The sequence below is a fragment of the Lissotriton vulgaris genome, chromosome 5 (assembly GCF_964263255.1).
Source record: "Lissotriton vulgaris chromosome 5, aLisVul1.2, whole genome shotgun sequence".
NCBI classification, from domain to species: Eukaryota; Metazoa; Chordata; class Amphibia; order Caudata; family Salamandridae; genus Lissotriton; species Lissotriton vulgaris.
The window spans coordinates 1,455,981,196-1,455,993,200 of NC_141693.1; the positions used below are offsets into that span (position 1 = coordinate 1,455,981,196).

General features: G+C 44.8%; 1 protein-coding gene across 1 annotated transcript; it reads right to left on the reverse strand.

Moving 5' to 3' along the window:
- Nucleotides 1-4,288: 4,288 nt before the first annotated feature.
- LOC147712740 (olfactory receptor class A-like protein 1) lies at nt 4,289-5,110 on the reverse strand. The gene has a single exon (XM_086919704.1). It carries the CDS (start codon nt 5,108-5,110, stop codon nt 4,289-4,291), a length of 822 nt encoding a protein of 273 aa, XP_086775830.1.
- Between the last annotated feature and the right edge of the window lie 6,895 nt (nt 5,111-12,005).

Consider the following 12,005-nt stretch of genomic DNA (forward strand, 5'->3'; position numbering starts at 1 on the left):
GCTCTTTGGCAAGCTGTCCCTCAACGTGCCAGACAGCACCAAGAGGCGATTGTGGGCAGACATCGCCCAGAAGGTAAATGCTGCTGGAGTCACCCCCAGGTCCATTGAGGAACTTAAGAAAAGGTTCTATGACCTCCGCAGCCTCACCAAGAGGAAGCTGGCCGACCTCCAAAGGCAGGCAGGACTCACCGGAGGAGGCAAGAACCCGGCGCCACCCCTCACCGAGCTGGAGGAAATTGTCTCCAGCACCATCGAGAGGGAGAGCATTGTAGGGATCGGGACCCTGGACAGCACTGCGATGGCCACAGCTACAGGTAAGAAGCATGCGCATCATGACACACCCTACCAGACACCTCCCCATTAGACACAATGCATAGGCAAACACCAGCACTGTACTGTCACCAACATACAAGAGACAAGCACCATGGTACATGTAGTCAGCAGGAGTTAGCCAAATATGTCAGTGCAGAATCACAAGACAGGAAACAGTGTGACACGGTGTAAGGAGATGCAAGGACATGTGGAATGCCATAATTGTACTGACTGTAATACATCGGCACTCAGTTCACAAATGCTTCTTTGTACCTAGGGGCACCATCAGGCGGCACCACTGTGGCAGCAGAGGGAGCTTCGACATCACATACTGCAGTGGCAGGGCCGAGCACCAGCCAGCCTGGCCAGGAGGAGGAGGAAGAGGATGAGGAAGGAGACACCCCAGGGCTTGGAATGGAGGGAGTCCTGGTGATTGATTTCCAGGCAGTGCACTCCCCAGTACTGCCCAGCTCACCCCCCTTGCAATTTTCCCCATACAACTCCCCAACAAGGCAGACCATTCCGCCGACAACATCTCCTGCCACAACCGTGGCCTTGCCACCCGTCCTACCTGTCCTGGGAGCAGGGGCTCCGGGACCGGCCAGCACCACACCACCACCAGTGGCACCCCAGCCCACTCAGCAGGCCGGAGGCAGCAGTGCCAGACGCCGTGCCACCACCACCACCACCACCACCACCACTGCTGCACCAGCACGGGAGGGCAGTGTGTCCCTGGGCCTGGAGGGCCAGATGGTCAAAATCCAGCGCCAACAGGCCAGATCCACCATGGCCTGCCAACGCCAGCTCCTGCAGCACAACCTGCAGATGGGGGAGTTGGTGAAGGGGTTCCAGGCTGTTGTGGACAGCAACAAGGAGGTGGCAGGAGGGTTGGGCAGGCTGACCACTGCCATCACCCACTCCTCTGCCAGGCAGGAGGAGCATGAGGTTGCGCGCAGGAGGGATGCCCGGGTGCTCAACCGGGCCATGGCCCGCCTTGCAGCGGCGACTGCACAGCTGTGCCATCGTAGCGCAAATCAGGAGTCGGTGCAGAGTCAGCATACTGCTGAGCTGACCAGGGGGATGGCCAGGATCACCACGGCCATGGAGGCCATGTTAATATCAAACGCCGCCTCCAATCCTGCCCTGGACCTGGGTGATGCTGGTGACAGCAGCAGCCGCAGCAGCCCGGCCAGCGCTGCATCAGAGCCAAGGAGGAGCACCAGGCGCTCCGCTGATGCTGCTGGCCATTCGGAGGGGGCCGAGGGACACCCCAGTGGGTCTGGAAAGCGGGCCAAAAAATAGGCTGGCAAGGGGGGATGATCATACCAGAACCCTGGACTTTATTTGTTTTGACAGACTCCATTTTTCTATGCACTTCAGTGATGTAACTGTGGTGCATCACTATTAAAAAGTTTATTTTCCAAGCAACATTTAGCTGTCTTTGCATCTGTACTCAGTCAGAAATAGTTCTCAGTGATCTCCTCACGTCTGTATCTGCCATCACATGGCGTACACACCCCAGCTGGCTGTGTCAGTGGCACAGCTTCGTCGTCGTCATAGTCCTCGTAGTCAGACAACTCCACCTCAGTGCCCTTCTTGACCGCAAGGTTGTGTAACATTGCACATACAGCTATGATCTTGCAGCAGGTGATGGGGGTATACTGCCTTGCACCTCCACTCTTGTGCAGGCATCTGAATCTACTTTTCCAGATGCCAAAGGTCCGTTCAACAACATTCCTTGTGCGTATGTGGGCCCGGTTATACCTCCTTTGGCTGGGTGTGGAGGGGTTGAGGTAGGGGGTGAGTATGAATGAGCGGAGGGCATATGCACTGTCGCCTGGAAGAGAAAGGGGTCACATTAGACACATGCATACATGTATTACACCTACCTACTATGTGTTATGGGGGTCTGATGATGTGGCTCACCTAGGAGGTATCCTTCTCCAAAATCGCCAGCCATCAGCCGTGCATATATGCCGCTCTGTTGGAATATATAGGAGTCATGGGTACTCCCTGGAAATTTTGCTACCAGGTCTGTGATGGTGCACTTGGCATTGCAGATCACCTGCACGTTGATGGTGTGTGTCGATTTCCGATTGCGGTATATGTATTCGGTATCCGCTGGTGGGCAAATCGGAATATGCGTGCCATCTATGCAACCGATGACTTGGGGAAAGTGTGCCATCTGGTAGAAGTCCGCTTTGGTTTGTAGCAGTTCTGCGTGGGTTGCAGGGAATGAGATGTATTGGTCCATCCTGTCTATCATGGCGTCAAGGAATATGTGGAAGAACCTTGACAGGCTGCTCTGGCTCACCCCTCCTGCTGCTGCTACTCCACTTTGATAGCTGCCAGACGCTACCAGGTGTAGGCTGCATAGCACCTGGACGTGCGCAGGGATGGCGTGTGCCCTTGGGGTGTGGTGGTCCAAGTATGGCTTAAGGTCCCTGATGAGCTCAAGTATGGTGTCAGAGTCCAGCCTGTATCTCTGTAGGATCTCAGCCTCAGTGAGCATGAACAGGGTTATCCTCTGTCTGTAGACCTGTTCATTTCTTAGCCATTCCCTCAGTCCTTCCTGCTGTAGCCGTAGCCGCCTCGCAATGACATAGAAAGCTGCCATCCTGCAAGTTGCAATGCATTTTGGGACTGTTTATATGGGTTGGAGTTGGTTACCACCTGATTGCAATCCATGGTAAATACCGAGTGAATTCTACCGATTTTGAGCCGATTTCGGTGTTTCTGTGCCTCCCTACATCTCCCCAACTGTCGGAATCGGGGAATTTCCCGATCGGAGATTTATACGAATCGGCATGTTTTCCGAATCGGATCATGTCCGAATCGGTATTTGTTCCGATTCGGTACATGGACCGAATCGGTGATTTTCCGATTCGGTGTCACTAACGATTCGGTAGTGGGACCGAATCGGTGATTTTCCGATTCGGTGTCACTAACGATTCGGTAGTGGGACCGAATCGGTGATTTTCCGATTCGGTGTCACTAACGATTCGGTAGTGGGACCGAATCGGTGATTTTCCGAATCGGTGTCACTAACGATTCGGTACATGGACCGATTCGGTCTTTGTAACCGAATCGGTGTTTTTCCGATTCGTTACATATCCGATTTTCGGTATGTACGTATCGGATTCTTTCACATTCGGTACACATTCCGAATCGGTTTTCTATCCGATTCGTTCTGTTTTTGGTCCCCTACATCTCGATGGCTGTTTACCGATCGGTAAGGGCCATAAATCGGTATTTTCGGCCGATACCGATCGGTAAAGCCCTACCTACATCGGGCCCTATGTGCCTTCTGTGAATACCAAAATGGTAGTTAGTTTAGGATTTTGTCTTAAGTTAGTTCTGTGAATCGGACCCCCATGAGTTTAATTTTATTAACAGAAAATTATTGACTGCCGAGACTCTTGTGGTGGAGACTCAGCACATACATAGATAAATATATTTTTGTTTGCAGAGTTCTTTTCCCCAACTGTAGAGTCTTTGCAGTGGTAACATTACTATTAGTAACCTTAAAATAGCAGTTTGTGAATTTCAAAAATAGAGTAAAGTTTCACAATAGTTTAATGTTATCTTTGAGTATCTGGCCCTGAGTTACAGATGGAGTGCCATTCATTTAGTTGCTGACTCGGTTAAATCAAGTGTTTTCAGAAAACCATGAAGAGTACGCTCTGCAGAGCTTAAAATGTGGCCTTTTAGACACCTCCTTTGGAAATAAATCTAATCCTCTCTATATGTGTCACAGAGTGTTGGAAAAAAAGACAATTGAAGCATAATATAACAAAATGTGCATCTTTGGAAAACTTCCTATTGGTTAAGAATGGTCCATATAAAGCATTATTCCATAACAGTGGTGCATTGTAACGTGGTAAACATAGAAAGGCATCTATAGGTACACAGTTCTTTTTGTAAGTAACATATGACATAAATGATTAAACATATGATTTAGTGTCAATCAAGCCATTTAAGAGAATTCCTTCATGTTATTGTTGTGTGCATCCAAGGGGAGTTTTAGTGAGTTTCTTATTTTCTTATTAAATACCATAACAATGATAGGGACAATAAGGGAGTAGCGCATGTTCAAATAGTAGCGAATGTTGGAAACCAATGGGTGCACTTTGGTGGTCATGATGAGCAGATAAAACCAGATCAGGCAATCCATGCCGAACAATGTGTCATAAAGAATGACCAAAGTGACCACTGTGTGAGAGGCTTGAGCTTCTGCATTTCTTTCTTTGTTCTGTTGGGAAGCTCGGATCGCAAGGACCTGTTTGCCATGCCTGTGCAACAACAACAAAATGAAGCTGCTGGCCATTGTCATAGTTATCACCAACAGTACATCCCGGGTAAACAGGCCAAAGCCCACCCCCTGCATGGTGATCTGACTGGGATAGATTACAAGACAGTAGCCCAGATTAAAGGTAAACTTCAGAGTGGTGATGTTCTTGGCACCAACAGTGAACATGGGCAGGTTGGTGCTGTTGATCATATTCAAGACATAGATGGCCACGAGCAACAAGGTCATGTACTTCTTCGTGAAGGACTTCATGTGGAGCCACCGCTCTGTGTTCTGTGCTATGGTGATGCACTGAAAGCAACTCAGGAGGCAGGTGAAGATAATAGCAAACCCCCGGGCTGTGCGATAGATAAATACAAGGCTTTTACACATAACGTCTGTGAAGAACTCTCTCACTCCAACTGCAAACAGGCAATATGGGACGCCTTGGGTGAGGCAGACAAGCAGGTTGGCCCCGGCCAAGTGAGACAGGATGACTTCTGCTTTCATTCCCTTGTATTCTTTCCACACTATCCTTATAAGGGGGATCAAAATTGTTACATTACCTGAGATTGCTAGAACGGTGGTAATGAGATAGAGAAGGTCCATGAACAACCCATGTGATTCCATGTGTCTGTAAGTGAAATGTGAAGAATAAATAACTAAGAAGGTGCCCTTCAGAACCTATCTTTTTTAAATTTTTTGACCTATGAAAATATGTCTTCTGGTTGTGTACTAACCGTTACATTATTTCAATTCACCACCTTCCTCTTCCCAACATCACTATATCCCATTACAAGGCCTGAGGCCTAAAATTACTTTGGATGGTAATAAGAAATTGTTAACTTTTCATTGAAGTGCAAATTCAAGAGGAGAATTCACTGATGGAATTTTTTTTTACCAACCCATCATCGTTAAGTAAAGAAATTCATTAGTGGAGTCTCCTTTAGATTAAGATATTTCACCACAAAAGTAAATATTTTCTATTACCACCTTGAATTGATTAACAGATGGATATACATAGAATATCATTTAGGATATGGGGAATTTTTTTCCAGCTAGATGAGAATCCACTGGTGAAATTCCTTCACTGCACTTTCCTCATGGTGGAGAAAAAAACATCAACTGGTTTTTCACTGGAGTTAGCCCTTCCTCTTGAAATCAGAGTTTCTATTACTACCACCAACCTTTTAACTTGGCTCTGCACCTATTGTTGCTATATTTATCGCTTGATAACACAAACTAAAACACACATCCCCCCATTTTCCCAATTGCAAACTTCTAGTTCATATGCTTATTTAGCATTCGTATTTGTTTCATCTGCCAAACTATGAGCCTCCATTTGCCTGACAAACATCTCCTCCTCCAAATTCAGACATGTCCTAGGGCCCTATGTATATCTTTTATTATATATTATTATTGCGCTGGGGTGGAGGTTTAATTTAAAAAAAAGTTATGTTAACTCACCTTTGCCATCCCGCATCATCGGTCTGCTTCCTTCTCTAGACTCTACAACAGGACACAGCCGCAGGCAACCTCCCTCCCTTTTCTCAGTCAATCACAACATTGTGACTGCCTGAGACGCCAACCCCACAGGTATCGATGGGGTGGCCATTTTCTCGATGTAGGCTGCATGCAGCCTACATAGAGAAAATGCAGAGTGCATATGAATGGTTTGGTTAGCCCCGGGCCAACCAGTCAGCGCCCACAACAGTGGGCAAGCCACTCCTCTCCTGCAATCGAGCAGGACCGGCCACCTACCCGCCCCCAAACAAACCCTGCCTTCTGCTTTCTCGCAGTGCGAGAAGCAGAAACATAAAGTAGTATTTAAAATACAATTTTATGTTTCTGCTTCTTGCACTGCGAGAAAGCAGTAGGGGGACGCTCCTTCACCCACATGGAGGAGCCGCCCCTGTACCTAATGAAGAAAACACATGTTGGCGAAGTTACCAAAGTGACTACGAAGTGTATTAAGAACATCTAATGAACAGTGAAGAAGAAAGAAAATAAAAAACTAAGAACAAAGAAACTTTTTTGTACTAATGTATTCAGTTTTGAACATTGAACATGCTGCTATACTTCCCTCCTGCATAGGTGAGAAAGACGGGACCCACACCTCTAAACCCAGGACTTCAGAGTGATTCCAAGGGCTAGTTGACTGGCTTCCTGATCAGAAGCCTTGGGGCAGAACAGGCTTCCTTCAACCATTGAACCAAGCACCTGGATGCTGTTGTCTGTGAGTTCAGCCCTCCCCAGTGGTGCCAGCCTTCTCCTGGACCTTTTAAGGTAGGCCTGAAGGTGTTCTAACAGACCATCTGTGGACTCAGCAGAACCAAAGCATCTCCTCCTCGGGCTGGAGCATCTCCTGCATACCGGCTCATCATCTCTGCTGCTCAACGCATTGTCTTCTGAGTAAATGCATTGCCTTTAGTGTGCAGACATCCACGACGCAGGGACTTTGCATTGCCCGATGTAGTCAATTGGAATGGATGGGATGCATCTCCACACAAGAGCAATGCATTGCACTTTGCAGCTATCTGGAACTGCTGCTGTGCAATGCATCTCCCGCCCGGACCTCACATCATATCTCCAATGTGATGCATCCTGGGTGGAGGACTTCGCATCCCTCCACAAACAGGATTAAGGAACTGTGTTCTGCAGGCCTAAGTGGGTCCCTGAAGCAGGTCCACACTGTGGTTGGCCTGAACTAGTGACTTGTTCCTGGTCTGGCCCAACAAGACAATCACATTTGACGCTTTTAGCTTTTTGGCTTTAGTTTCACTTAAATCTTTAAAATTGAATATCTGCAGCAGGACCGTCAGCTCCAGCCACAACTGTAAACTGTCAGTCATGTTAATGCACGAAGATTCAATTCAAAACAGGAATTATTACATGTGTAAGGTTCCAAAACTCCTCTTGTGGAGTCTCCACGAGAGGAAAAAGAAATGGAGAAACATTATCCTGATTTTGTACACCATGAGCCCAATTCACAAAGGCAAACTTAGACCTGAAGTCTACTTTTAAATCTGAAGTCGAGGTTAACCTTCAGGTCTAAATTTAGACATCATGTCTAAGTTCACCTTTGTGAATAGGACCCCATAGTTCTATTCTGAATTTGAAACCTCAAACCGAATGCCGGCAGATTAGAAAGACAGTGGCTTATGGAATACAACTCCAAATTAAAAGGAAGCTCTTGTGATTTTTAAATTCAAGATTAAGGAAGCTGTTCTCTCCTGGCTCTCAAAATGTCTTGATGTGGCTCCTAATTGTGCAAAATAACTTTTTCATATTGTCTTAGATTTACTAGACTCCAAAGCATTAAAACACACATTCCTGCCTTCTTTACAGCTTTGCAATAGTATGGGTGAGGAATTGGAGTATTAGTTGGTGTGGATGGTAGCCTGCCTCAAGTACAGGGCCGGCTTTAACGATGGTGGCGCCCAGTTCGACAATCTTTGTTGACTCCCACCATGACCTCCTTTTTCATAGATTCCCTGACTAGCACCCTCCAAAGGTGCTCCACATCTCCCCTTAGCCCTTCTCTCGCTTTTATTTACTTTATAGCGCTAATCAGCCCAATGTAGAGTTTCAGAGCGCTTTACTTCACAAACACATTCTACAGAGACATTGAGTCATACAAGTGTGCAAATCAATGTATAAGAAATGTTATTTAAGACAATGAGGGCTACGAGACATATGAATCACATATCATCCATACTGGTAGGCTTTATGTCTTAAGACTTCTTGGTTTGGAGAAACAAAGGGGAGGGTTTACTATGTTTTCAGACAGCGCAGTCCTCAAGGTGCTGTGCTGTGTTGCATGAAAAGGAGAGTGCAAAACAGTACCAAATATTATAAAATATGGTGCTTTTGCTCTCTCCTTTAGGGCTGGCTTACATAATGGTGGCCTTCCCCAATGCAAATACCAATTCACAATAGTGCAAAGACCTGTCTATGTCACAAGCATAGGTTTTATACTGGAAGCGTATACTTCCAGTTCTAATTCTATGCTTTGAAAAAGTTTTACACTTTACCACTTTTCAAGTGTGCTGCACTGTACAGCACAAATACATCTTGGAATGGTTTGGAGAAGAAATCTGTTCTCCAACCTCGAGGATGTGTAATTATTCATGAAAATCTCACTCTACTAAAGTTAGTAGATAGGGATTTGAATCCATTGGTGGGGGCATAGGAATGTCCATGTAAAGCCCCATGACATGCCTTCTTGACACAAAGGAGCATATAGTACTACTTATGTTACCTTGGCACTACTTTCCAACACAATTCAGGGTTTGCACTGGAAAGTAAACCCCACAGCAACACATTCCATTAGGTTTGCTTCACTTCGGTGATGAACACCAGGCACAAAGTGTTAGTAAATCTGCCCATTAAACTCCGGATTTGAAATGTAACACATTGATTCGGATGTCATACTAATGACATTGAATTAGTACCTAAATGAACCACTTTTACCAATGTTAGAATAGTGAACGATTGAGGAAAAAAGCAATAGAATTCTAAACCTATGCTGTGCAATATGCATGCTGCGCTTTGGTGCCAGTTCATTGCACAATGTGCTATAGATGAAGTATTGCAACTTATGAACTTCAAATAACAAAACAATCTCTGTAACAAAAGCAGTACCCCTGCGACTGACCTACACAAATACAAATGTGTGGTTTGCAGCGGGCACATTAACCCTATATGCTACTCTATCATGAGTCAATACTGTAACTCTACAAATCATAGCTCTCTCCATTAGGTTTATTAGCAACCAGAGTTACCATGTTATTAGTCCCTGGAAAATGGCAGGCACAAAAAGATCCTTGAAGGCTGCTCTTAGTTTGCCTCAGCATGTCGTAGGGCAATTCTTCGACCATGACACCCAGTGCGATGACACTGGTCGCGCAGTCCTAAAAAAAGCACTGGCCGTTTGAATGATAAAAGACAGCAATAAACAGGGTTCTGAGAGCGCCTCTGACCTCTTGGCTCAATTCCACTGTACCTGCTACATCGATGAAACTACACATCAGCAATTTACTTATGTGCTAAAGCAGGATAGAACTGCAAAAAAGAGTGTGGTGACTGGGTTGCCACATTTTCCAGGTTTTCTACTAATAAGGTGGGGAAAAAACAGCTTTAGGCAATTTTCCTACGATTGTGTTATAGGGACATCAACATACTGGTCTGCCAGGTGCTAATCCTAACTGAACCAGAGTTTCAAATATAGTAATTATTAGTACCATGACTAGCCAATCTTACCCTAATATACAAGAGTGGAAGTCAGCTCTACTGTGCACTGCAATAATCAGGTCACTGATTGCAAAGGTTTTCTTTGCCTACCGGCTGGCTCCAGTTGACAGCTGTCCCATCCACAACAAATGCACTGCAGCTCGCCATCCCTCATCTTCGATGACATAATCATGTAAACACAGTTGTCTCTTTTTTTATTTTCAGAATGACAAATGTCACGGATATGGAAGAGTGACAACAGTTATCTAAATGCAGGCTTTTCGGCAATGCGATCTGTGCCAATTTTGGAGCGCAAATGGCGCCCCGGAGATTTGGCACCCGGTGCGGTGGCACCGGTCACACCACCCTAAAGCTGGCGCTGTCAAGTACTATGGTCAATGTTCTTTTTCTGTCCAGTAAAGGTTTCAGTAATTTAAACCTGAGCTCAACCACTGATAGCTATTGACAGAGAAGATTGCCTAACTTAAAACAATGAATTAAGTGTGTAGAAGTACCAACCAGTTAAAAAGTCACAAACAAAACACAAAACACAATAAAATCTCTACTTCACCCACCTACAGGATTCTCTATCCCCCCCTTGAATTGTAGACTGGTGCCTCCTGCAGAATGAAAGATGAAATGGCTGCTTTTAGCAATTGCTCGGTCTTTCAGTAATACTCTGCCACCAGGGTCCCAGGGGAGAGGGGATTGAGTGCAATGGGGAGCACTGTCTCTGTTTGCGCCACAGCATCCCCATTTAAAGGTGCACAATCGAGCAAAAAAGCACATTCTATCTGCCACATAATACGGATTCTGGTACGTCCATATATGCATTTGTAATCAACAAAACAAACAAATAGAAAACAGAACTGTCTATTTTATTGACATCTGACATGGACCAAGAGACCTCAATATTACCTATATAGAATAAAAAAAAATAATTATGTCTGTTTTCTTGAAAGACATATTTCTTTGAATTCTTTATAGGATGAAAAGGCCTGGAACTTAAAATGGGGCTATTTCAGAACGTTTGACATATCCAGTCTGATGCTAAGTGTGACAGAAATACAACATTAATAATGCGCCTAAGATGTTAAATGAATACGAAGATAAAACCCAGAATGGAGATCTAAAGTACAGCGCCTGTTTATGGATTGTGATAACTCAATACTCGAGTTGTCCAGAAGAAGCAAACACCACAAATACTCACATAGCAAACATACCTATATATTACAAGTCAAGTCAATAGTTTATTGAATATGATTACTTAAAATCGTTACAATTTAAAATATTTAGACATACATAATTGGTAAAAAAAATCTCCATCTAAATACCACTCAGTAGCAACGAACTATGCGATTTTTAAAATCCGAACAACATTAATAATGCGCCTAAGATGTTAACTAAGAATTTAGACAATCTACGAAAGTTTTGTTATTCACATTTTTCAAAGAAGATGAATTAACTAGGCCCTGTTAAGATAAAATGTGCTTATAAAAAGATGCAGAGCTTTACAAAAATTTAAACAAACATGCAACATTTTCTATTATTCAAGATAACCCATGATTGGTTAGTCTTTTAGTCCGCTTGTTACATGGGCTTGTGAAGTGCTGCCACGCTTGACCTAAACCCATGCAGACAGTATTCATGCTTTTTAGTATCCACTAAATCGGCTTGCCGTAAAGGTTTCCTTACTTCTGCCAAATATTTTACACCCCGGCAGGCCTAGATTATGGAGGACCCTTCCAACCAACGTGACACAGCTGGCCTGCAAGTGCGAATGTTCAATTAATTGAAAATGGGTTTTAAAAGCAGTCTCCTCAAATCCTTGACTGCAGGGCATGCGCATAGCAGGTGAGTTAGTCTTTCATTACGAAAACCGCATAGACAACAGTGTGCTACTTGTTGGATGCTTTTCCAGGATGGCTGTAGGTCTTTCGAATCGTGCATGCCCAACCAGTAATCTATAAAGCTCTTTTTTAACTAAGCGCTGAAATGGGTTACTATATAAGACTGAGGCTTTAATGATGTGTAAGAGTTAATCACAGTACACCCATGCCGACGTTTGGTAATTGCTATTTTGTCTTCTAAGAAAGACTTCTTCTTTGCTACGTTATTAACTGACTTACCTAAATTTGCTGGTCTGCCAAGCTGTCCCATGTCATTTGTATGT